Raw genomic sequence first — 26,199 nt, forward strand, 5'->3', positions numbered from 1 at the left:
GTTGAGACCCCCAGGAGAGACTTTGGGAAAGGGGTCGGGGGCAAGAGAGGCCGGAGCTTCAAAGCCTGAATCACTTTGGAGCCCCCAAAGTTTCTTCCATTAAAAGAGGAAGGGGAGGGAAAGCGAAAAAAGGGAAACGGAGGCATTTTCAGACCTGAATCCACAAATGCTACCAAAAGTATAAGAAAAAGAATTTTGGCAGCTTCAGAAACTTCACTTTTTCTTCTGAATCTCAGATTTGAGGCTTTGAAGTCAAGCAAGAGTGGAGCTTGCATCCCTTCTTGGGGAGCCCCTGAATTTGGGGAGGGACCAAGTACCCCCCACCCCATAATCCCCGATTCCTCAACCAGGACCTGGAGGGCTTTGAGAGAAGGGTATTTGGGGGTCTGAGTTGCTCCTCGGAAATTAACTCCCCCAAACTCTCCCTTTAGTGAAGGGGGCGGGAGACCCTCCCTTTGAGGTGGTCTTAGGGGGCCTCTGGGGGGTGTTTTGCGACGGGACAGGAAACTGCAACTGATTATCCCAACTAGGAATCTTTTTTCCATCTTTCGGGATCCTTTTTGTTTGGGAAGATGACTTAAAATACAGAGGAGTAAAAAAGCATCTTGGCCTCAACTCAACCCACTTGAGCTTCTTCTCTGCTCGGAACTATCTTCTCCATCGGATGAAGTCAAGGGAGGCTCTGCCCGGAGACTGATGACGCCGCAGAAGGGAGAATCCCCATTGGTCCTCCTGCTCCCCCTGGACACACCCAATTTCGAAGTCAGAGGGAAGCGCTTCCTCCCTCCCTCCAGACCCACCGATACCGCCTCTGGGGCTGGAGGCACCCACGTCTTTGCTCCCCCCTCCCTCTTTCCAGCCAGAAGCCGATTTCTCTCTTTTTGCGCCCAGAAATTGTTTTTGGCCTTTTAGGATAAAAAAAAAATTTTTTTTTAACAATCCAAAATAAAAAATAGAATGGAGGTTCTTTCACTTATTGCTCCCTTGATAGAGTCTTTTGCATCTTTTTATTCTTTTTTCAGAGTCATTTGCAGTCCAGCAGCTTTTAAATCCCATAAACAAACAAAGGAACAAAGGAAGGAAGCTAGAATTTGTAATCATGATTCAGTCCTTAAACCAAGATGTAAAAAGCCCCGTCATGATCCTGGTTTGGTGTTTTCTCAAAAGCTGAGTCAGAGGCTGAGAAATTTCATTCAGCTGATTTGGGGGGGTCTGGGAGAAAAGCCCCCCTTGAAAGCCCCTTTTTGGTCACAGACTCGGCTTTCCCTGCAGCCAAATCGCTTCCGTCTTCCTTCCTGGGGAGGCTCCGGATTTGGGGGAGAGACTCCAAAAACACCCACAAACATTAACAGTGAATTTGGGATCATAAGTAAGGTGACCAGATTTTAACATTGGTAAAGAGGGACACCACTGACTGGGGGGGGGAGGGGTTCTTGATTAAAAATTTGGTCTATATGGAGCAACAAAAATTTTCATAGAACGCAAAAATAGTATTGTAATATATATATTTTTAATTTCAACATAAGTACAATTTACAAATATAATAAATAAAAAAAATATGTATACTATTATTTTATTCTTTGGCATATTTCTCATTTGAGTGAATTTTTTTTAGTAGATTGCTGTCGTTGTTTAAAAGGTCATGAAATTCTTCACAAGAATTTGTTAAATTATATTTCACACATAAAATGGCTTTCAAAGTCTCAACACTTAATTGTGATTTTTCTGATGTCCACACTTTATTTACCGTAGAAAAAACGTGTTCAGTCGCAGCATTAGTTCCTGGTAAAGACAGCGCGTATTCCACAATTTTTAGTGCATTATTGTATGGAACATGGTTTGTTTCAAAATGATGAAATATTTCTAACCATTTGTTCTCTACTGTGATTTTTGCTGATGCCCAAGATTTAACCTTTTCCTTATCAATATATATTTTTAATAATGATACCTCATTAAAAAGATCATTTTTGGAAATATTACTATATGTGAAATTTTGAGTAATATGATCGAATGATTTTTGCACATCATTCCAATTAAGTTCTTGTTTTAATGTAACCCAATGAAAATGTTCAATATCATTGTAATGTACCGTCCACTCTTCTAAATAATCTATGCAGTTACTATAGAACTTTTTGACGTGATTCATGATATCTGCACGATTTATTGCACCTTGTTCTTCTAGCTGGTTTATACTATTACGGATAGTTAACGGAAGAAAATTATTTTCTAACCGCTCTTGACACTGAAATTTTAAATTATTAACTTCATTTGCTACTTCGATTACCGAAATTTTGTCACCTTCAATAAGTTTTATAGCGTTTTGAAAAAGAGCTGCTTGATTGTGTACAAACTCTAGCCAAATTTTTGAAGATTCTTTTTCAAAAAACTCTTCTAAAATTCTAGGACATTTATCCTGTGATAGAAAGTAGGATTTCAAAGGATTGTATATTTTCAAAATTCTTTCGACAGCTGGCAAAAGAGCTAACCAGCGCATTTTACTGTATTCAAGTATTTTGTGATATTCGACTTCCGCAGTTTCACAAAATTCTTTAAGCATTTCAACATGCTCAGTGTATATATAGAAATAAGAATGTATTTTAATAACAATATTTTCCACATCTACAGGCAACAAGTCAGCAGCTGTTTGAAGGGCGTTATGTATTATGTGCGCTGCACAACCAACACCAATAATGTTTTGATTAAGGTTTTTGTTTAATTTATAAAAAATATTATTTGTGCCTCTTCTTGCTTTTCCTCTAAAATTTGTGTTCGTGTTGTCTACACAATATGCAATCATTTTATGTTTTAAATTGTTTTTTTCCAAAATATTAATAATGGAACTGAAAATTATTTCAGAAGTTTCGCCGGGCAAAGAAACGACATCTAAAATTCTAATTTTTATTCCAGTTTCCGAATCAAAAAATCTAATAATGGTTGGAAATAACTTTATATCGTTATGATTAGATGCGTCAGAATATATGGATATAAAATTAATTTTTTCTAGATTTTTGTTTAATTCTGAAAATGCATATGGGGAAAGCACATTACACACAATTGCCTCGGATTTTGTTCTAGCACAGGCAAATTTTTTGTTGAATAACTTTCTGACAACTTGTGATGTACAGTCCATAGATCTGAAGGAATGATTGTGATTAATAGCATGAAAAGACAGAAGTCCTTCTGCTAATGCTAATTTCTTTTTTTCGCCTTCATAAGTTGTTTTCTGAAAAAATTCCTGTATTTTGGAGGAAGATGCAGCAGTATTTAAATATCTTTTATGTTTCTGTGTCTCCAGGTGCTTTGAAATATCATTCTTCCCGCCGTGTGAAATAGAAAATTCACTATTACATTTCTCACATTTTACCATGTAATCGCTTTTGGTTTTTTTAATAAAAGGAAATTCACTTCTTAGATCATCGTTGAATTTGCATTGTCTTTTCTTACTCATTATGTTAAAAATCTAAAAAAAAAATTTAAAATTAAATTATAAATTATTATATACATATTGCTTAAAAACACAGTAAGTAGGTACATAATTACATGAACATATTTTATTGTTAGTTTATAAATTAAATTAATTTAAGAATGCTGCAACGGGCATAAATGATGACTGGCCATAAGTGGGAGGACCGGTCAAAAGTGCGAGGACCAGTCAGAAATTACTTTTTTCAGCCCTCTGGGTAGTCTCTATGCACATAGGGACTGCTCAGAGGGCTGAAAACGTTGTTTTTGACCGGTCCTCGCCCTTTTGACTGGTCCTCGCACTTACGACTGTCCTCACATTTTACGTTTTGCGCCCTATTTTGTCACCGTGAAGAGAAGCAGTTGTGAAATGAGTGACACGGTTGTTAAGAATGCTGCAACGGGCATAAATGATGACTGGCCATAAGTGGGAGGACTGGTCAAAAGTGCGAGGACCAGTCAGAAATGACTTTTTCAGCCCTCTGGGTAGTCCCTATGACCACCAAGCCACGCCCCCAGAACCGGTTGTTTAAAAAATTGAATCCCACCATGGTTAGAAGTAATGGTAAAGCAAGATATGGATTTAAAACCAGAAATACTTTGTTTGATATTTTAAAGGGAATACAATACATATTTCATTTTACACATGTTAACAGCTGCTAGAATTGTGTTTGCACAACAGTGGAAAAACAAAGATATGAAAATGAATAAAAACAATATTAGAATGTGCAGAAATGAATAAAGTAAAAATTTAAATCAAGGAGAAGGCTTCGAATATTTTTTTACGTGGGGTTTGTTTTATCAATGGCTCAGTAACAGAAACAGAAGTTAGAAATATAAAAGTATAAAACACCAACGATATAAGGAAAGCTCACTAAAATGGATAAGCACATAGTATTAGTATTTGATTATGATTAATGTGTAGATAACCCCTGCCCCTCCCCAAAATTGGGACAGTGCCAGGAAAAGACTAACAACAGTTGTCCCCCAAAAGTCAGTTAAAACAAGTTTTTTCCTTAACCCTTAGGACAGGAAAGAAAGCCACTGGAATAAAAACTGTCATCAAGGCATTGTTGGATGTATAGTACACCCCAAAAGGACAGTGCCAGGAACCTCACTGCACCAGAAACTTCAGAAAACAGTGCCAATAAATTCAACCCAGTCCTTCCCCCTTGAAAAAAAAAAACCCAGGCAAAAGCACCACCTTAAGTACAGTCATTAAAGGGAATCAGGCCAAAAATAACTCTCCTGGAAAACTCCCCATTTCCTCTTTCATGGCAGAATTAACCCCCAGGATAGGAAAGACAAAAGACCTGGGATTAACCCAGGTAAACAACACCAGGTGCTATCAGGAACACATTGAAACCCATCAAGCTGCAGGAGCTCACAAAAGCTGCACAAAGCTGAAGGTATGCAAGAAACCACCTCATAAAAATTATAGAGCCTCAAAAACCAGTTATCATACTTAATTAATTATTTAATTAATTAATTTTTATACCGCCCTTCTCCCGAAGGACTCAGGGCGGTGAACAGTTAAAATAACATACATATAAAATGTGAATATAAGATGATTAAGCCAAATTGGTCCATCAGTTAAGAATTTTCAGCATAAAGATTTAGAACAATTAGAAGAGATTTATGCCAGCCCGGCTTGGTGAAATAGAAAAGACGGAAAGTATGAAGAACTGGGATCATTCGTATCCCTGGGGCTAACCTGTTCCAAAGGGTAGGTGCCCCCACAGAAAGGCTCTTTCTCTGGGAACCACACAAAATCTCACAAAACTTGCACAAATCTGAACATACGAAAGGAGCTAAAATTTACTAAATTTTATGTGACTATTTTCAAAAAAAAAATTACTTAAAAAGAATAACATTTCCACAAAACATTTCCTAAAAAGAAAAACTTCTCCCCCCAAAAAACATTTCCTAAAAAGAAAAACTTCCCCCCCAAAAAAACATTTCCTAAAAAGAAAAACTTCCCCCCCAAAAAAAATTTCCTAAAAAGAATAACATTACAATCATTTTTTAAAGGATAAAGGAAAAAAAAAACCAGCCACTTACCCAATTGATGTTACAAGACAGGCAGAAGGTAGGCAGACAGGCAGGCTCAGCTGCTCACTGATGAAATGGATTGCAGCCGATGGATGCTTTCCACTTCCAGCGAGGCAGGTCTGCTGCAACTTGCAAGCCACTTGGGCTTCAGCTACTGAAGACTGGCTGGGAAATGGATGGAAGCCGGACAAGGCAGGCAGGTAAGGTGGCTGGAGGGTGGAAAACGTTAAACCACCTGGGAGGGGCGGGAAGGCCCAAGCCGAGCCCCAGAAGCTACGGCAGGCCGGGGCTTGGGATGGCTGGTTCTGGATGGCCTGAAGAAGCGTGGGGAGGAAACAGAGCTAGTTAAGGATTGTATGATAAAATGGGCACAAAATATTGGGGAACCAATAATGATGGAAACATGGGAAAAAATATGGGTTAGAAATATAAAATTTACGCAAGCCCAAAACTTAAGGGAGAATTTTTATAAAATGTTTTATAGATGGCATTTAGATCCCAAAAAGCTAGCCTGTATGTATCCAAGTTTACAACCTAAGTGTTGGAGATCTAAATGTGAAGATGCTATGTATTATCATATATGGTGGACATGTAAAAAAATTAAGGCTTTTTGGATAAAAATATGGTGGATTATTCAAAATATTTTAAAGAAAAAGATAAAATTTACCCCACAGTTCTTTTTGCTGGGTATAGTTACAGACTGTACGGTTATAGAGACTAAGCTGATTTTAAATTTAATAACAGCAGCTAGACTGTTGGTAGCGCAGTACTGGAAGAAGGAAGATTTACCTACTATTGAGGAATGGACGTTAAAAGTAGTGAACTTTGGAGAGATGGCAAAAATTTCAGCGTATTTGAAAGACCATTCAAATGAAAGATATGTACTGGAGTGGAGAAGATGGATCGACTATATTCAAAACAAGTATCAGACTAAAAAGCTTCAAATAGCCTATGAATGAAATATTCAATCTAGTTTTTAGTTCACGTTCATAGTTTTTTTCTTTTCGAACTATGCGGAGTTAAAGACCAAGGGAGAATTTGGAGTCAATAAAATGTTAGCATATTTTAGTTTATGATTGTTAAATGCTATACCCTGTATAAGAAGCGTGGGGAGGGGTGCGGGAAAGCACTAGCCGAGCCTTGGTGGCTATGGTGGGGTAGCTTACCTATAGGCAGGATGAAGCAGGTTTGTTGGGGTGCTTGCAGAACTCACAGGTCTAAGTCAGGAGGCGAGTAGTGGGCCGCGTGACGAAGAGCTGGTTATATAGTATTTGGATGGACGGGTCGAGGTTTGAATGGGCGAATGAGCGGCGAGTAGGGCAGGCAGGTGGGTCGGGTAAGCAAGCGGCGACTGGGCAGCTGGGATAAGCGAGCGGCGAGTAGCCAGCCCGGGAGTCCCGGAACCGGTTCAGAGGCGTGGCTAGCCAATTTTCTTACTGGTTCTCCGAACTACTCTAGATTTTTACTACCAAAAAATCCTTAGGAAATTAGGAGGGAATGTGGCTTTTTAGGGTTAGGTCAGGAGCGGCAGAACCAATGGGAATCCTCGCTGCTTCAGCGTCATCGGTCTCCGGGCAGAGTCCCCTGTGACGTCACCTGGAGGAGGAGGGGGGAGGGAGAGAAGCGGGGAAAATGGGGGGGGGGATCCCGCCTTCAACCCCCCCCCCCAAAGGCTCCGCTTCCTCCTCTGGTCTCTGGAGGCGAAATCTCCCCCTCGATCCCTCCGTGGAAATGTTTTTTTTTCCTCCTCCTCCCAGTTGAGCTTCATCTCCCTTTTCCACCCTCTTCCTCCCTGAGTTTCTCTCCAGTCAGAGAGGAGGCGCCATTTCCCCCCCTTCGCTTCCCAATGAAGGAGCCTCGTTATGAGGTAAAATTTCTGGCCTCTCCGGAGATTTCCAGCTTTTCCTCCATTGTGGAGCCTTTTCTCTCCCTACTCGGTCCCTTTCCAATCCTTTTCCCTCATGGAGGCCTCCCTGCCCGTCTCCCACCTTTCTCCCCTTCAGGCCGGAGTCCCCCAGAGAGCCCCCGGTCCTCGTCTTCTGACCGCCCGCCCGTTCCTGACAGGATTTTGGCCCCTTTGGAGGCCTCCTCCGATCTCCACGGAGCCTTCAGGGCGGCTGTTCTTCAGGGAGGCTCCGGAGAGGTTTTTCTCCATCTCCACAGACGGTTCCTGGAGAGGAAAGGAGACGAAGACAGAGAAAGAGACGCCTCTGGAGACAGGGAGGCATAGAGGCGGGCCTTTCTTCCCCCTACTCTCAAGCCCATCATCCCCACCCTCTCTCTTCCCCTCAGACGCACTCCTCTTTCCCGCCCTTTCTACAATCCTGGCACTTCGCGCCAAATCCACCAGGGGGCGCCCTCCGCCAAGGGAAGGAAACTCCAGACGCTTCCCCATTGGCCCACTGGCCTCTCTAGGACTTTGCACTCGCTCTCCTTAACCCTTGGAGGCCCGGAGGAGGCGGAGACGCTGAGGGAGAGTCTAATTCTTGGCGTTTCTTTTTCTTCCCATCTCAGATACAGAAACTGGAAGCCATTTGCGGTCTTTGCAAGGCAAACTTTCCTCTTGGGGGAAGAGGAAAAAGAGCGGAATCCCTTGCAGGGATCAGTCCTGCAGCACCAGAAATGGTCCCGTGAAGGAAAAGGCATCTGGAGACCCACCAGAGTCCTTGGAGCCATTTGGAGTTGCTCTGCAGGACAGAGAAAGGATGGAGACACAACCTTTTGGAAAGGAGGGAGCCGGAAAAGGCCCTTCAGCTGCTCAGCCTGGGAAGGGGGGGAAGCTCTGGACAAGAACCGGGCAGGAGATCCTGGAGGAGGAAACCATCCTCCCTTCAGAAGTTCAGCCCTGGAACTTCATCCAGTACCGGGAGGCTGAGGGTCCCCGAGAACTTTGCAGCCGATTCCATGGCTTTTGCAGGCGATGGCTGAGACCAGAGAAGAACACCAAAGCCCAGATGCTGGACCTGATGGTTCTGGAGCAGCTCCTGGCTCTCCTGCCCCCAGAGATGGAGGGCTGGGTGCGGGAGTGTGGAGCAGAGACCAGCTCCCAGGCGGTTGCCTTGGCGGAAGGCCTTCTCCTGAGCCAGGCAGAGGAGCAGAAGGAGCAGGCCCAGTTGCAGGTAGGAGACTTTAGGGAGCTCAGAAGGGAATAGAGGATGTGGTTGAATACTGCACCCCTCCTTCCCAAACTTCTCTGACATTCATCGTATGTGGCAATCCACCAATTCTTGTAGGACATTGTTCCCTTGTTTTCTCCATGGGGGTGGATATTGAGGGCTTTGAGGTTGTATTCTGAATATAAGAATCCACTTTATTTCGTGTGATGTATATTAATTCTGCTTCTTTTTTCCTTCCTCCCATTTGAAGTGCTGCACTGTGGAGATCAGAGATCCTGAGGGAACGAAGATCCCATCAAATCCCCCTCAGGAGCTATTTTTCAGGAGGATCCCTTGGGAAGATCAAAGTCAGGACACCTCAGGAGGTAATGGAAGATCCTCTGATTTCCCATCTGTCTTTCCTTCACTCTCTCTTCTTTGCTATAGAATAGCTCCTCCTATTTTGTTAATTATGCATTTTGAAATTATTTATTCATTATAGAGAAACAAAGAACGAAGCTTTCTGGGTTTTATGACGGGGATCAAACAGCGGTTGAATCTCCAAATCAAGTAAGAAAGGGAAAAGTTATTAGATTTGTATTCTTTCCTTCAGGAAGTGAAGCGGGTGTGCAGAGGGCTCCCTCCTTCTATTTTTCCCACTTGTTTGGCTTGGATTATTTTTGTGTTCTTCCACAACATGAAGAACAGAATGGCAGGTTCAAGTTGCTATCAGCCAGCGTAACTTCCTCTGGTTATCTTGTTCTGCTCGGTACTCCTCCAATTTTGGAGGAGTACCTAGCTCCTCCGGCCCTTTCTTGATCGGGATTCCCTGTGCACAGTCACTCACGCCCTCATCACCTCTCGCCTTGACTACTGCAATGCTCTCTACATGGAGCTCTCCTTGAGGGACACCCGGAGGCTCCAGCTGGTCCAGAACGCAGCAGCGCGGGTAGTGATGGGAGCAGCATGGCGCTCCCATGTAACACCGCTCCTGCGCGAGCTGCACTGGCTCCCGGTGGTCTTCCGGGTGCGCTTCAAGGTGTTGGTTATCACCTTTAAAGCGCTCCATGGCATAGGGCCTAGCTATCTTCGAGACCGCCTGCTGCTACCGACGACCTCCCAGCGACCTGTGCGCTCCCACGGAGAGGGCCTCCTCAGGGTTCCATCAGCCAAACAATGTAGGCTGGTGACCCCCAGGGGGAGAGCCTTCTCTGTGGGGGCACCTACCCTCTGGAATCAGCTGCCCCCAGAGATAAGGAGAATCCAAGACCTCAGTGCCTTCCGCCGTGCCTTTAAAACCCACTTTTTCCAGCAAGCCGGGCTGGCTTAGGAAGAAATTTTTTAATTTTTTTTAAATGTTTAATTGGTTTGTGGTTTTTTAAATTTTGGGCCAAATTTATATAGATTTTAATTGTTTTTAATATTTGTATTTCATGTTTTTAATTCTGGCTGTGCACCGCCCTGAGTCCTCAGGGAGAAGGGCGGTATATAAATTGAAAATAAATAAATAAATAAATAAATAAAATAAAAAGTCCTTCAAGAAATAGGAATAAATGTATTACAGTGGCAGGAACTGCTAGAGACCCATTTTTTTGTGTAATTCTTTGACTCGGAATTGTGCCTATTCTATGCCAGTGCATTTGGTTTTTCTTTCCTAAATGTAGAACCTTACGTTTCTCAATGTTGATTTCATTTTGTTAGATGGGGCCCAATCTGTCGATCCTTCTATATCTGGAGTTTATCTTCTGGAGTGTTGCTATTCCTGTCAATTTGGTCTAGTCTGCAAATTTGATGAGTTCCCCTTCTATCCTCTTGTCTAAATCATTGATGAAGATGAACAGATCTTGCAAATCCTCCTGTTCTGTTCTTTTTTCCGTTTTCAGGAGAGTCTCGTGTCCTTTGAGGAGGTGGCTGTGTCTTTCTCTGAGGAGGAATGGTCTCAGCTGGATCCTGACCAGAAAGCGCTGCATTCGGAAGTCATGCTTGAAAACCATAGGAACGTGGCCTCTCTGGGTAAGAGTTCTCTAGTCCCCAATCAGAGAGTTCAAGAAGACAGATGATAGTTAGCTTTTTATTAAAAAAGCATTAATCAGATATCGTCTCCTGGGAGGGAGAAGAAAAGGATCTGGCCTTCTCATACTTCAAGGAAGGAAAGAGTCAATGTCTCCTTGCTTAGATGCTTTCTGTGCCATTTCTTATCTGTATTTTTCTATTTCGATTTGAACTTACCTCTGGAGGCTGAAAAGAACGAGGTGTGCTTTTATGTGTCCTCTGGAGGTCATGTGAGAGAAGTGTGTTGTCATTTGTCCTCTGAAACCTCCAAAATTGTGTGAGAACAGAACTTTCACACTCAGCCCATGGAAGAGCATTCTCCCAATCCAATTCAAGAACAAAGGCCTCATGCAATGTCACTCAGAGCATCCTAGGGTACAGGTAATCCCCGAGTTATGACAGTTCACTTAGCGACCATTCCAAGTTACGACCAGCCCTCCGCCAAGTACTTGAGAACCAGTCTCGAAATTATGTGTTGCAGCACCATGGCTGTCGTTCACACTTACAACATTCGCCGTACCTATTAACCCACCCTACTGATACTTACCTTGGAGTAAGTATCGATGTGGCGAGCTGTCGGTTCTTTTGCCTGCTTCTTTGCATTTGCAGAAAAAAGAGGCCTAAAGTAGTGAGAGATACGCAAGATCAATAGTGAGAAATCTAGCACTATTGATCTCACGTGATCTCGCACTCGCTTTAGGCCTCTGTTCTCTGCTAACCAAGGCCTGTACGAGATCCAGGGCAAAAAGAGAGGGAAGGCCTCTTTGTTTTCAAAGACTTTTGCCCTGGATCTAGTGCAGTCCTCAGTTCTTAAACGAACACAGGCCTAAAGTAGTGCAGTGCAAGATCACGCAAGATTAGTAGCTTGAGATCTTGCATTACTGGTCTTGTGTGATCTCACACTAAAGTACTTTAGGCCTCCATTCTCTGTGAACTGACGCCTGTACCAGATCCGCCCAAAGAGCCCTTGGAAGCCGATGAGACTTTGGGGCAGCGAAATAGCTATTCTTGATGCCTCCCAACCTTTCCAGTCTCAGCGCGAAGAGCATTTATAAGCCAATGGGAGGCTTCAGCAAGGGATTTTGCTCCAAAGACTCATTGGAGACTTTGGGCCGAGTGGGGGTCCCGCCTGCCAGACGGACACCATGGAGGAGCTGCTCCAAGGTACACTGGAGCATTGTTTTCATTTCTCACAGGACTCTGGTGAAATTAATTCACCCCGATAAATCATAAATTTTCTCCTAATTCCTCCTTGGATGTTTCCCCTGATTAATATGAAATTCAATGTTGAAAAAAGTAAGGTTCTACATTTAGGCAAGAACAAAATGCACAGGTCCAGTATACATGGTACCTTGCTCAATAGTAGTAACTGTGAGAGGGATCTTGGAGTCCTAGTGGACAACCATTTAAATCTGAGCCAGCTGTGTGCTGCAGCTGCCAAAAAAGCCATCACAGTCCTAGGCTGCATAAACAGAGGGATAGAATCAAGATCACGGGAAGTTTTAATACCACTTTATAAGGCCTTGGTAAGGCCACACTTGGAATACTGCATCCAGTTTTGGTCGCCACGATGTAAAAAAGATGTTGAGATTCTAGAAAGAGTGCAGAGAAGAGTAACAAAGATGATTAGGGACTGGCGGTTAAAACAAAGTACGGTTGCAGGAACTGGGTATGTCTAGTTTAATAAAAAGAAGGACTAGAAGAGACATGATAGACCTGAGGGTAGGACAAGAAGCAATGGGTGGAAACTATCAAGGGGAGAAGCAACTTAGAACTAAGAAGAACTTTCCTGACAGAACAATTAATCAGTGGAACAACTTGCCTCCAAAGTTGTGAATGCTCCAACATTGGAAGTTTTTAAGAAGATGTTGGATAACCCTTTGTCTGAAGAGGTGTAGGGTTTCCTGCCTAAACAGGGCGTTGGACTGGAAGACCTCCAAGGTCCCTTCCAACTCTGTTATTCCATTCTATTCTATTCTATTCTATTCTATTCTATTCTATTCTATTCTATTCTATTCTATTCTATTCTATTCTATTCTATTCTATTCTATTCTATTCCATTCCATTCCATTCCATTCCATTCCATTCCATTCTTCTATTCCTTAACTCAAAACTGACTCAGAGTGAGATTTGCATATATAGAGATAATTGCAAAGAAAGAGATGTTTTCTAGATATTTTCAAAGCTTTCATGACTCATGAATATAGAAATCCTCATGCCCATATCACACCCCTGTAGGCATGCAAACATACAACCTAATGGAATTTTGGAGAAATTCAGAAGAAAATTCACTTGACTTTCTACGTTTTGATCGTTTTCTCTAACCTTGTTATCATTTTTGTTTCCCTTTTCCTTTGAAGGTAATAATGAGCAGGAGAATCAAGTTTCCTGTGAACTGCTCCAAGTGATCAATGCTAAAGATGGAATGAAGAAGTTTGAAATTCGAATGGAATTTGAAAGCCATGAGAGAAACCAGTCAAAGAATTGGAATCAGGAAAACTCATCTTCCACTGATGCTCCGATGCAAGACTTTCTTGCCCAACAAGAGAAAATAAGGAAAAAATATACTGGAAAAAGTGTGAAACTAATAAAAGCTAAATTACAAGTAAATGAACACTATTTAACCCAAAACAAAGGAGAAGATGCTATAAGAAGACACAACGGACAAAATTACAATGGGACATTCATTCTTTCTCTTGGAAATAACTTTCTTAAATCTCAAAAAGTGATTGACACAAAAGAGAAACCTTATAAATGTTTGGAATGTGGCAAATGTTTTAAAACAAGCTGGAATCTTACTTCCCATAACAGGATCCACACAGGGGAGAAACCATATAAATGCATGGAATGTGGAAAGACCTTTGCTCATAGAGGTAATCTTATTTCCCATCAGATGACCCACACAGGGGAGAAGCCGTATAAATGCATGGAGTGTGGAAAGACCTTTGCTTATAGCAGTGGACTTACTATCCACAAAAAGCTCCACACAGGAGAGAAACCATTTAAATGCATGGAATGTGGAAAGACCTTTGCTCAAAGAAGTAATCTTATTTCCCATAAGATGATCCACACAGGGGAGAAGCCGTATAAATGCATGGAGTGTGGAAAGATGTTTACTCAGAGCAGTGCACTTAGAAGCCACAAAAAAATCCACTCAGGAGAGAAACCGTATAAATGCATGGAGTGTGGAAAGACCTTTGCTTATAGTAGTGGACTTACTATCCACAAAAAGATCCACACAGGAGAGAAACCGTTTAAATGCATGGAATGTGGAAAGACCTTTGCTCGAAAAGTTACTCTTATTTCCCATGAGATGATCCACACAGGGGAGAAGCCGTATAAATGCATGGAGTGTGGAAAGACGTTTACTCAGAGCAGTGCACTTAGAAGACACAAAACGATACACTCAGGAGAGAAACCATATAAATGCATGGAGTGTGGAAAGACATTTACTCAGAGCAGTGGACTTAGAAGCCACAAAAAGATCCACTCAGGGGAGAAGCCATTTAAATGCATGGAATGTGGAAAGACCTTTGGTCAAAGAGCTCATCTTATTTCCCATGAAAGGATCCACACAGGGGAGAAGCCGTATAAATGCACGGAGTGTGGAAAGACCTTTGCTCAAAAACGTAATCTTATTTCCCATAAGATGAGCCACACAGGGGAGAAGCCATATAAATGCATGGAGTGTGGAAAGACCTTTGCTCGAAAACATCATCTTATTTCCCATAAGATGAGCCACACAGGGGAGAAGCCGTATAAATGCATGGAGTGTGGAAAGACCTTTGCTGAAAAACGTAATTTTATTTCCCATAAAATGAGCCACACAGGGGAGAAACCATATAAATGCATGGAGTGTGGAAAGAGCTTTACTCAGAGCAGTGCATTTAGAAGCCACAAAAAGATCCACTCAGGAAAGAAACCATATAAATGCATGGAGTGTGGAAAGACGTTTGCTCGTGGCAATGGACTTAGAAGACACAAAATAATCCACACAGGAGAGAAGCCGTATAAATGCACGGAATGTGGAAAGACTTTTGCTCATAGACGTAATCTTATTTCACATGAAAGAAGCCACACGGGGAGAAGCCATATAAATGCATGGAGTGTGGAAAGACCTTTGCTCAAAAATGTAATCTTATTTCCCATAAAATGATCCACACAAGAGAAGCCATATAATTGCATGGAATGTTAAAAAGAGTTTTGCTCAGAATGGTCATCTTATTTCTCATAAAAGGATCTACACTCAGGAGAAACTATGGTGTTTTCCCGAAAATAAGACAGGGTCTTATTTTCTTTTGACCCCCAAATAAATGCTTGGCGTCATTTTTGGGGAGGTCTTATTATTTTTGAGATGCAGGAGGCCCCTAAACTGCGGCCCATGGTTCAGTGATCCAGCGAGGGCTGGAAGTTCTGTTTCTTTTTCTGGCACACTCTTACCAGCCCTAGCGTCAATGGGCCTTCTCGTTGCTTCCTGTGTCATTCCGGTGCTGAAACAGCCAGCCAGGGGGGCCGCGTCAGATCATCTTCAGGGAAGCCATGGCTGCAGCTCGTGCTCCTGCAGGCCCGGCTTGCTGAGGAGGGGGTGAGCAGCCCTGACGCCTCCACTGCCCCTCCTACGGACTCAATACTGCCAACCTTCCTCATAGGCGTAGTGTGTTTCAAAGGTAGCAGTTCACGGCAGTGTCGTCTTTTGGGAAGAAAGGAGTAGCAAAGAGCCACCAGGAGACAGAGAGAAAGAAAAGAAGGAGAGAGAGAGAGAAATGAACTGACTTTGTATAAATATACAAAAGGATGAAGGCTATTGCTTAGCACATTGTAAGCCGCCCTGAGTCTCCGGAGAAGGGCGGCATATAAATCAAATTTTTAAAAAGAAAACAACGATGGAGGGAGAGGATGAAAGAGAGGAAAAAGAGAAACGAATGAGAGAGAATGAGAGAGAGAAAGGAAAGAGAAAGAAAGAAGAGAGGGAGAGAGTAAAGAAAAACAAATGAGAGGGAGGGAGGGAGAGAAATGAGAAAAAAGAAAGAAATGAGAAAATGATGGAGGGAGAGGATGAGAGAGAAGAAAAAGAAATGAGAGAATGGGGAGAGAAAGAAAAGAGGAAAAAAAGTGAAAGAGAAAAAACATGAGGGAGGGGGAGGGAGAGAGAAATGAGAAAATGGGGAGAGAAAGAAAAGGAAAGAGAGGGTGAGGAAAAAGAGAAAAACAAATGAGAGGGAGGGAGGGAGAGAGAAAAAGGGAGAAAGAGAGAGAAATAAGAAAACGATGGAGGGAGAGGTTTCCCCACACACAGGGAAACCACAATTGCAAACCCTAAACCCACACACAGGGAAACCACAATGCTCATGTACGGTACAACAATCAATTTATTCAAATTCAACAATTTTTTCCAATACAGTCATGTTATCTTCTGGAACATCGTCAAAACTCCACACCCTGAATTCCAGTCTGAGTTTCTTGTGAGTCCATTTTGTTTAAAGTCATTAGTCCCAATTGATGTTTAGCAATAGAGGTCTCCTTAAAAGAGTACCTCCTGTCCATGTAGCCTGCATTTGCAACACAGTTGTCACTTATTTTGTCCCTTATCTTGATCCAAGTCACAAACTCTGGCAGGCTAGGCTTCACAAAGTTTCCACACTGGTTTCTTGCGCTGGGCAAGAAACTTTTTTCATATCTTTTGCACGGTGAGTGCTGACTGAATTCCAGACCAGCATACCTCTTTGGCCACCTCGTACAAGAAGAGGGAGCATTAGCTCCGCCCACTTCCTGATAGCCCCTTGGGTGCACCAGGCCTTTTCAGTTTCAGTTTCAGTTTTTCCTTCTTTCCCTTGGTGATTATTAGCGGTGTGACTTTGCTTCCATCCAGCCAAATTGCCAATATGTACGTCGCATGTGCACTTTCATATCCTGTTGACGGAATATAAATCGATGTGGCACCCCTCTGATCAATTGTTGTTTATTTATTTTATTTATTTATTTATTATAATGATGCCCTTGAAGTGATGTCCCGGTGCCTGGAGGCCCTACGGATCTGGATGGGGAGGAACAGGCTCAGGCTCAACCCATCCAAGACCGAGTGGCTGTGGTTTCCAACGTCCTGATATAGTCAGTTGACGCCATCACTGACTATTGGGGGCGAATCATTGGCCCCCACGGAGAGGGCTCGCAACTTGGGCGTCCTCCTGGATTCACGGCTGTCTTTAGAAGAGCACTTGACGGCCGTGACCGGGAGGATTTTTCATCAGGTTCGCCTGATTCGCCAGTTGCGTCCCTTTCTGGATTGGGACTCGTTACGCATGGTCACTCATGCCCTCGTCACCTCCCGCCTGGACTATTGTAATGCTCTCTACATGGGGCTCCCCTTGAGGAGTACCCGGAAGCTCCAACTGGCGCAGAGTGCGGCCGCGCGGATGGTAATGGGAGCGACATGGCGCTCCCATGTAACACCTCTCCTGCGCGAGCTGCACTGGCTCCCGGTGGTCTTCCAGGTGCGCTTCAAGGTTTTGGTTACCACCTTTAAAGCGCTCCATGGCTTAGGACCTGGTTATCTATGGGACCACCTACTACCACCAATAGCCTCCCACCGGCCAGTGCGCTCTCATAGAGAGGGACTCCTCCGGGTGCCGTCAGCCAAACAGTGTCGACTGGCAGCCCCTAGGGGGAGAGCCTTCTCTGTGGGGGCACCTACCATCTGGAATGAGCTCCCCCCGGAGATACAGAGGATCCCAGATCTGCGCTCCTTCCGCCGTGCTGTGAAGACCTTTTTATTCCATCAGGCGGGCTTGGCCTAATCTCTCCCTTTTTAAATATGTAAATTTTAATCTGTTTTTAAATTATTGGGGTGTTTTAATCTGTCTGGGCCAAAATGATTTAATTTGATTTTATTCTGGTTTTAAATTTTTTGTATCTATGTATTTTATTGTTGGCTGTTCACTGCCCTGAGTCCTTCGGGAGTAGGGCGGTATACAAATCAAATAAACTAAACTAAACATTATTGAATTTCTATACCGCTCTTCTCCCTGAAGCCTCAGGGCGGTGTACAGCCAGAATTAAAAAACATACAGGACAAATATTAAAAAACAATTAAAAGATATATAAATTTGGCCCAATTAAAACTCACTACCAATTAAAACATTTAAAAACATTTAAAAATTTCTTCTTAAGCCAGCCCGGCTTGCTTGAAAAAATGGGTTTTAGGGGCACGACGGAAGGCACTGAGGTCTTGGATTATCCTTATCTCTGGGGGCAGCTGATTCCAGAGGGTAGGTGCCCCCACAGAGAAGGCCCTCTCCCTGGGGGTCACCAGCCTACACTGTTTGGCTGATGGCACCCCGAGGAGGCCCTCTCTGTGGGGGCACACGGGTCAGTGGGAGGTCGTCGGTAGCAGCAGGCGGTCTCGAAGATAGCTAGGCCCTATGCCATGGAGCGCTTTGAAGGTGATAACCAGCACCTTGAAGCGCACCCGGAAGACTACCGGGAGCCAGTGCAGCTCGCGCAGGAGCGGTGTTACATGGGAGTGCCATGCTGCTCCCGTCACTACCCGCGCTGCTGTGTTCTGGACCAGCTGGAGCCTCCGGGTGCTCCTCAAGGGGAGCCCCATGTAGAGAGCGTTGCAGTAGTCAAGGCGAGAGGTGACGAGGGCGTGAGTGACTGTGCACAGGGAATCCCGATCAAGAAAGGGCCGCAACTGGCGAATCAGGCGAACCTGACAAAAGGTCCCCCTGGTTACAGCCGTCAGATGTTCCTCCAAAGACAGCTGCATATCCAGGAGGACTCCCAGATTGCGAGCCCTCTCTGTGGGGGCCAACGACTCGCCCCCAATAGTCAGTGATGGAGTCAACTGACTATATCGGGATGCCGGGAGCCACAGCCACTCAGTCTTGGAAGAGTTGAGCCTGAGCCTGTTCCTCCCCATCCAGACCTGCACAGCCTCCAGGCACTGGGACATCACTTCAAGGGCATCGTTGGGGTGGCCTGGGGTAGAGATGTACAGCTGGGTGTCATCAGCGTACTGGTGGTATCTCACCCCAAAACCACGGATGATTTCACCCAGCGGCTTCACATAAATGTTGAACAGAAGGGGCGAGAGGACCGATCCCTGCGGCACTCCACAAATGAGAGGCCTCGAGGTCGACCTCTGCCCCCCTGCCAACACAAACTGCGACCGGTCGGAGAGAAAGGAGAACCACCGTAACACGGTGCCTCCCACCCCCAACTCATCCAGCCGGTGCAGCATGATACCATGGTCGATGGTGTCAAAAGCCACTGAGAGGTCTAACAGGACCAGAACAGAGGAGCAACCCCTGTCCCGAGCCCTCCAGAGATCATCAACCAACGCGACCAATGCCGTTTCCATGCTGTGCCCAGACCTGAAACACGACTGGAACGGATCTAGATAAGATGTTTCCTCCAGGAATTGCGAAAACTGTCGCGCGACCACACTCTCAACAACCTTCGCCAGGAAGCGAAGGTTGGAGACAGGACGATAGTTGGCCAATATTGCCGGATCCAGGGACGGCTTCTTGAGGAGAGGCCTCACCACCGCCTCTTTCAAGGCGGTGGGGAAGTAACCCTCACTCAACGAAGCATTGATAACACCCTGGAGCCAGCCTCGTGTAACCTCCTGGGAAGCCAGTACCAACCAGGAGGGACACGGGTCCAGTAAACATGTGGCCGCACTAAGTCTCCCCAAAATCCTGTCCACATCCTCGGGAGCCACAGGATCAAACTCCTCCCAGATAACATTCTCAAGACTATTCCTCATCACCCTGCCCTGATCTACCCAGTCAGAGTCCAAATCCCCCCGGATCTGAGCGATTTTGTCATACAGGTATTGTCCGAAATCCTCCGCCCTGCCTTCCAAGGGATCCTCCCACACTCCCGGATGGAGCAGGGAACGGCCGGATGATTCCCTGATGACGCAATAGAGGTGGAAAAGTAATTAAACTTTGCCGTCTTTATCGCCACTAGGTAGGCCTTAATATGCGACCTTACCCGTGTTCGATCAGATTCAGCGAGACTGGCCCTCCAACCGCTCTCCAGGCGTCTTTTCTGGCGCTTCATTTCCCTCAGCTCCTCAGTGAACCAAGGAGCCGCATGGGATCGGCACCGGGTCAGAGGCCGCAAAGGCACGACTCGGTCCAAGGCCCCACCAGCCGCCTGGTCCCAGGCGGCTACCAGCTCCTCGGCCGAGTCATGTGCTAGAACCTCAGGAAATGGCCCAAGCTCCATCTGGAACCTCTCAGGATCCATCAGGCGCCTGGGGCGGATCCATCTAATTGGATCTGCCTCCCTGCGGTGGGGGGCAGCGGTTCGAAGATCCAGGCGAAGGAGTGAGTGGTCTGTCCATGACAAGGGTTGTCTATATCCCCAATAACAAGACCACTCAACCACTGGCCAGAGACAAAAATCAGATCCAGAGTGTGACCTCCCCTGTGAGTAGGGCCATGAACTAACTGGGTCAGGTCCATGGCTGTCATGGAAGCCATGAACTCCCGAGCCACCTCAGACGTTTCACCAACGGATGGCAAATTGAAATCATCCATGACTAAAAGCCTGGGTGTATCTACTGCCACCGTGGCTATCACGTCGAGTAGCTCAGGTAGGGCTGTTGCCACGCGGCAGGGAGCCAGGTACGTAAGCAACAAGCCCATCTGAACCCCACGACCCCACCTCACAAGGAGGGACTCACATCCGGCTATCTGAGGCACAGTGGTCTCCCTAGGACCCAGATCCTCGTTAATAATAACGACCACCACCCCTCCCCTCCCCTGGAGTTTGAGCTCCTTGGCCCATAAATACTGCAGTTTCGTCCATGGCAATCATGTTGGAGAGCTGGTACTTGGAAAAGTCAATGCCATCAACGAAGGACTTGAATGCAAGTGCCCGTTTGACAAGTTCAGCATCTTCCAGCTTGAACAGCAAGGAGGATCTCCTCAGAGACAGTTCATATCGCTGAAGGAAGCCATCCAGCTAGTGTTGAGAGGCTTTGAATTGTTCCTGGGTAATTTCCAACTATGGTGCCATTGCAAGGGCAAATGCTTGAATATCAGCCCTGTGTACAACTAAAGCCTTTGCTCTCCTGTCAGCGATCCATTCAGAGATGCTGTCTTCAAGTTCAGGAAATAATGGTTGCCGACCTGATCCACACTTGTGCTTCTTACCATTTCCCTCCTGCACCTGTTAAATGAGGTCATCGTATTTTCCTCTCCATTTTCGGACCATATGGAGATCCAACAAAGCTGCCAGATTCTTGCCCTGAGAATCCTCCACGATTCCTTTCTTGAATTCCACGGAGTAACTCTTCCTTTTTGAACTCATCTTGTCTGGGGGCCAAAGTACTACAGGTAGTACACTGTACTACCAAGAGCCTTGGTAGTACAGTGGTCTAAGGCACCCTGTTATTAAGGTGGTTATTAAGACCAGCTGCCTGCAATTACTGCAGGTTCGAATCTCGCCAAGGCTCAAGGTTGACTCAGCCTTCCATCCTTTCTAAGGTAGGTAAATTGAGGACCCAGTTTGTGGGGGCAATAAGCTGACTTTGTATAAATATACAAAAGCATGAAGGCTATTGCTTAGCACATTGTAAGCCGCCCTGAGTCTCCGGAGAAGGGCGGCATATAAATCAAATTTTTTAAAAAATAAAAAAATAAAATAAAAGTCACTTTAAATCATTAAATCTAATAATCCAAAACCCTGGGGGTGGGGTGGTTGGGATTTGGTGTGTGATGTGTGATGTCAGCCTCCGCTCTTTCATTGCTTACTTGCTCGGCTGCCATGAAACGGGGGGAGGGGGGAGCTATTGGAATTTTTGGGAAGGGGGAAGTGAACTGTAGGAGAAGAAAGAGAGAAAAGTTTGCTGCAGCGTTTTCTTTGAAGCTGATAAGGTCAACGGTTGTGGCATAGCTGGAGGATGACACTGCCAGACGTTTGCACCCACATGATCCCTGGAGAAATTGTGGATTGGATGATTTACGCTGGACACTTGGGGAGGATCCTTTCTATATGGGATTTTCGCGCCTTTGCTTCAGATCTTGCTTTTCTTTGGTTGCATTCAGTTCTCACTCAGTAAAAGTACCTTTCTCTATGAAAATGGAGTCGGGGTTTTTCTTTCTTGAGTGTTGAAAGGAAATATGCCTGACAGTTTAGGGTTTGCAATTGTGGTTTCCCTGGGGGGGGGGGGGTGTTAGGGCAGGGGTCTGCAACCTTAAAACACTCAGAGCCATTTGACCCGTTTCCCACAAAACCTGCGTGGGCATGCTGAATTTCATTTTGTTAGATAGCGCCTAATGTTCAAGTCTGTCAAGATCCTTCTGTATCTTGAGCCTATCTTCTGGAGTGTTGGCTATTCCTGCCAGCTTGGTGTCATCTGCAAATTTGATGAGTTCCCCATCTATCCCCTCATCCAAGTCATCTAATTTATTAGGATTCTTCTGAATAAAGATTTGACCCTTATATATTCTCAGATCTGCAAAATTTATTTATTTGTATTTATTGCTATTAAAAAAAGAGCAGCTCTGGGTGGTGCACAATATATTATAACCCCAAAATAAAAATATATAAAAAATAAAGTTAAAAACTAAATCACAATTAAAAGCTTCGAAATTATACAATGATGACAATTAAGCATCAAAAGGGGAAAAATATATCCGGCTCCTTCCCATCAGTCCTATAATTCCCAAGGTCCAGAAAATCGACCTTGGGAAAACAACTTCCCTCCAGAAAATCCATCCAAATATTTTGTGGGGATGGGTGGGAGGAGGAATCCAGCAAGGTCTCTCTCCTGCCCAGTTTATAGATATATTTCTTTATCATTGATTTATTTATCATGCTGTTCATGCCTTCCCTATCTTCTGGGTTTCTTTCCATTTCCACCACATCTGTCAGAAGGTTCCTTTTGTTTCAGGGTGTTTCCAGCATTTATTTCTGTTGGATTTGTGCAATTTGATGATGGAAACCAATCCCAATCAGGAAGGATTTACGTTTTTCCATCTTTCAAGACCCCTTTTAATTTCTTGCTGCAATTTGCTTTGAAAGATGACTCAAAACACAGAATATTTTTAGGAGTGAAAAAGGTTCCTGGCCTGAACTAACCAACTTGGTCTCCTGTTCTAGGCCCTGTTGTGTCTCTTATGTCCTTCCTCCTCCTCCTTCCCTCCAGCCAAGCCCACCGTCACCATCTCCCCCACCAAGATGGACCCTGCTTTGACAGGCTTTTACCCCGTGGAGATCGAGGTCCAGTGGCTGAAGAACGGGTGGCCAGAGAAGGAGGGTATGGCCTTCGGGGAGGAACTGCAGAATGGAGACTGGACCTATCAGCTCCAGGTGATGCTGGAGACCCAGACCCAGCGGGGGGGACTTCTACACTTGCCAGGTGGGGCAAGCCAGCTTGGTTGCCCCCATCACCATCCAGTGGGGTAAGCCCCTCCCCTCTCTCCCCTCCTGGTCTGGGACCCCATCCTGCCCTGAGAAGGGGGAAAGACCCTTCCTGTGGGGAGTGCAGGAATGGACCCTCCTGGGGGAAGGTGGGGCTGATCATCCTGCTCAGCTGAAGCTTCTTCTCCTTCCCCAGAGCACTGTTCCTCCAGCTCTGCCAGGAGCAAACTCTGGATGGGGATAATGGGAGCCATGATAGGAGTGACGTTCCTGGCTGTGGGGCTCTTTTCCTACCTGAAGAGCAAGAAAGATGAGTATGGGGGGCTGGAAGAAAGGTTCTGGGGAGGGGACCCTCCAGGGGAGGCATCTCCTCAGGTTAACAGGTGGCCAGGAGGGGCCTCTTGAGTTTGGTAACTTCTATTCTTTGAGGGGCTATTAAGGGAAGATCACACAACCTATTATGGGCTATCAATGGGGAGGGGTCCCGCTAAGTCCTCCAGCCCATGAAAGGTCCTGATTGGGTCTTTTTCTCCTTCCAGCAACTCCCATCCAACCTCCTGCAGGTGAGTTTCTCCTCTTCCTTCCTCATCACAACCCCTCCCTACAAAAGTTATAATTGAAGCAACCTTGAAGTGATCCCACAGAACTTCCTGGCTGAGGATGAGGCAAATTTGTGAAACTTTAGCCATCTTTTCAATACAGAGACCCCAAAACGCAGTGCAAGGAAACACAAACACTAAAAATCTCACTGAGGATGTTTCCAAGATTTGTAAAATTGCAGAAGGGAAGGTGGGGGAGGGCCCCCCCTCTGTCATTTGGGGTAGGAAGCACCCCACGTTCATGGCCAACCCTTCCTCCCTACCTCCTCCCCATGTATTTCACACTATTTCTGGCAAAGTGAGAACAGGCTCCCCCTTTCCTGCCACCCCCATCCCAGCAGCATCTTTTTGGTTAAAATCCCCTCCCCCCTCTCTAAACACTCATGGCTTGTGCAGCCTGGGAAACTTTGTTTCCCTTCAGAAAATATACAATGTAGCAAATTGTCCCTAAAAGCCAAATCTGAGAACCCAAATAGACAGGTGATCAAACAAAGTGAAAAAGACAAAAAACACACCCACAACTTCCTCCCCTCTATAAGAGACAACAACAAGAAGTACACACACAACCAAGAAAGGAAATTATGGGTATAGAAAAGGACAATTCAGATGTTTTGGAGGGTGGGGGGGTTTCCTTGACCCTCCCCATCCAGGCAGAGGCAGTAAAGGGAGCCCCCTCCCTCCAGTCCCTGCCTATCAACCATCCCCCTGCAGTGTAGGCCTGACTGGGGGCCTGAAACAGAGGGAGAGGGGAACTATTTGCAGCAGTGTCTTATTTCTACCGCAGGTTTTGCTTTATATTCTCATTTTCTTCCTGTCTCTTTTTCCCACAGAACTCCTGAGTTGATCCTGCCCTCCTTCACGCTTTGATGGAAAGATGGAGAATTTCTGCCTTTGAGGGACATTGAAGGGGGCTGATTGGGGCAGATTCTCTCCAGGTGGATAAAATCCCTCCATCCCTGAATTTTGGATACTGAATAGAATAGAATAGAATAGAATAGAATAGAATAGAATAGAATAGAATAGAATAGAATAGAATAGAATAGAATAGAATAGAATAGCATAGCATAGCATAGCATAGAATAGAATTCTTTATTGGCCAAGTCCGATTGACACACAAGGAATTTGTCTTAGGTGTATATGCTCTCAGTGTACATAAGGAGAATGAAATACATTCATCAAGAATAAAAAGATACAACACGTAATGATAGTCAAGGTTATTAATAAGCTATCAAATCGTACTAGGAAACAAATAAAACCAATATAATTGAAAGATACAAGCGACATATTTATAGTAATAAGTGGGAAGCGATAGATACTAGTAAGGAAGAGAATAATAATAGTAATACAGTCTTAATAAATTATTTGACAGTGTTGTGGGAATTATTTATTTAGCAGAGTAATGGCGTTTGGGAAAAAACTTGTGTCTAGTTGTTCTGGTGTGCGGTGCTCTATAGCATCTTTTTGAGGGTAGGAGTTGAAACAGTTTGTGTCCAGGATGTGAGGGGTCTGTAAATATTTCCCCAGCCCTCTTTTTGACTGGTGCAGTATACAAATCCTCAATGGAAGGCAGGTTGGTAGCCATTGTTTTTTCTGCAGTTCCGATTATCCTCTGAAGTCTGTGTCTGTCTTGTTGGGTTGCAGAACCAAACCAGACAGTTATAGAGGTGCAGATGACAGACTCAATAATTCCTCTGTAGAACTGGATCAGCAGCTCCTTGGTCAGTTTGAGCTTTCTGAGTTGGTGCAGAAAGAACATTCTTTGTTGTGCTTTTTGATTATGTTTTTGATGTTAGGTGTCCATTTTAAGTCTTGAGATATGATAGAACCTAGAAACCTGAAGGATTCTACTGTTGATACTGTGTTGTCTAGTATTGTAAGAGGTGGTAGTATGGGAGGGTTTCTTCTAAAATTCACCATAATTTCTACGGTTTTGAGTGTATTTAGTTCAAGATTGTTCTGGTTGTACCACAAGGCTAGTTGTTCAACCTCCCGTCTGTATGTGGATTCATCATTGTTTCGAATGAGACCAATCACTATTGTATCATCTGCAAACTTCAGTATTTTAACAGAGGGATCTTTTGAGATGCAGTCATTGGTGTATAGAGAGAAGTGGAGAGAGCACACAGCCTTGGGGGGCTCCTGTGCTAATTGTGGAGGTATCTAATGTGATTTTGCCTAGCTTCACCTGCTGCTTCCTGTCTGTTAGGAAGCTTATGATCCATTTACAAGTGTGGTCAGGTACAGCTAGTTGATTTAGTTTAGATAGAAGAATATCTGGAATGATGGTATTGAATGCTGAAGAGGACCCTTGCATAAGTCTTTGGAGATTCAAGATGTTGTAGGATGTAGTGCAGAGTCATATTAACAGCATCATCTGTCAATCTATTTGCTCCGTAGGCAAATTGCAAGGAGTCTAACAGTGGGTCCGTGATTGTTCTCAGGTGGCTGAGCACTAGTCTTTCAAAGATCTTCATAACTACAGATGTTAGAGCAACTGGTCTGAAGTTATTTATTTCTTTGATAGAGGGTTTGTTCAGCACTGGGATGATAGTACAGCATCT

General features: G+C 44.6%; 2 protein-coding genes across 2 annotated transcripts in view; both read left to right on the plus strand.

Moving 5' to 3' along the window:
* LOC139311676 (uncharacterized) overlaps positions 1–26,199 on the plus strand; it is a 396,884-nt gene that overhangs the window by 110,804 nt on the left and 259,881 nt on the right. Inside the window, 1 exon segment of the mRNA XM_070936149.1 lies at positions 13,535–14,700. Within this exon segment, the coding sequence (XP_070792250.1) occupies positions 13,535–14,700 (1,166 nt within the window).
* Positions 20,133–24,505, plus strand: LOC139313424 (H-2 class II histocompatibility antigen, E-B beta chain-like). The gene is given in 7 exon segments (XM_070939036.1): positions 20,133–20,265; positions 20,389–20,667; positions 22,825–23,015; positions 23,017–23,080; positions 23,236–23,353; positions 23,579–23,602; positions 24,469–24,505. Coding segments are annotated over 7 exon segments (846 nt in total).

Source organism: Pituophis catenifer, unplaced genomic scaffold (genome assembly GCF_029215685.1).
Source record: "Pituophis catenifer annectens isolate HBS135680 unplaced genomic scaffold, rPitCat1.0.hap2 SCAF_2, whole genome shotgun sequence".
Lineage (NCBI taxonomy): Eukaryota > Metazoa > Chordata > Lepidosauria > Squamata > Colubridae > Pituophis > Pituophis catenifer.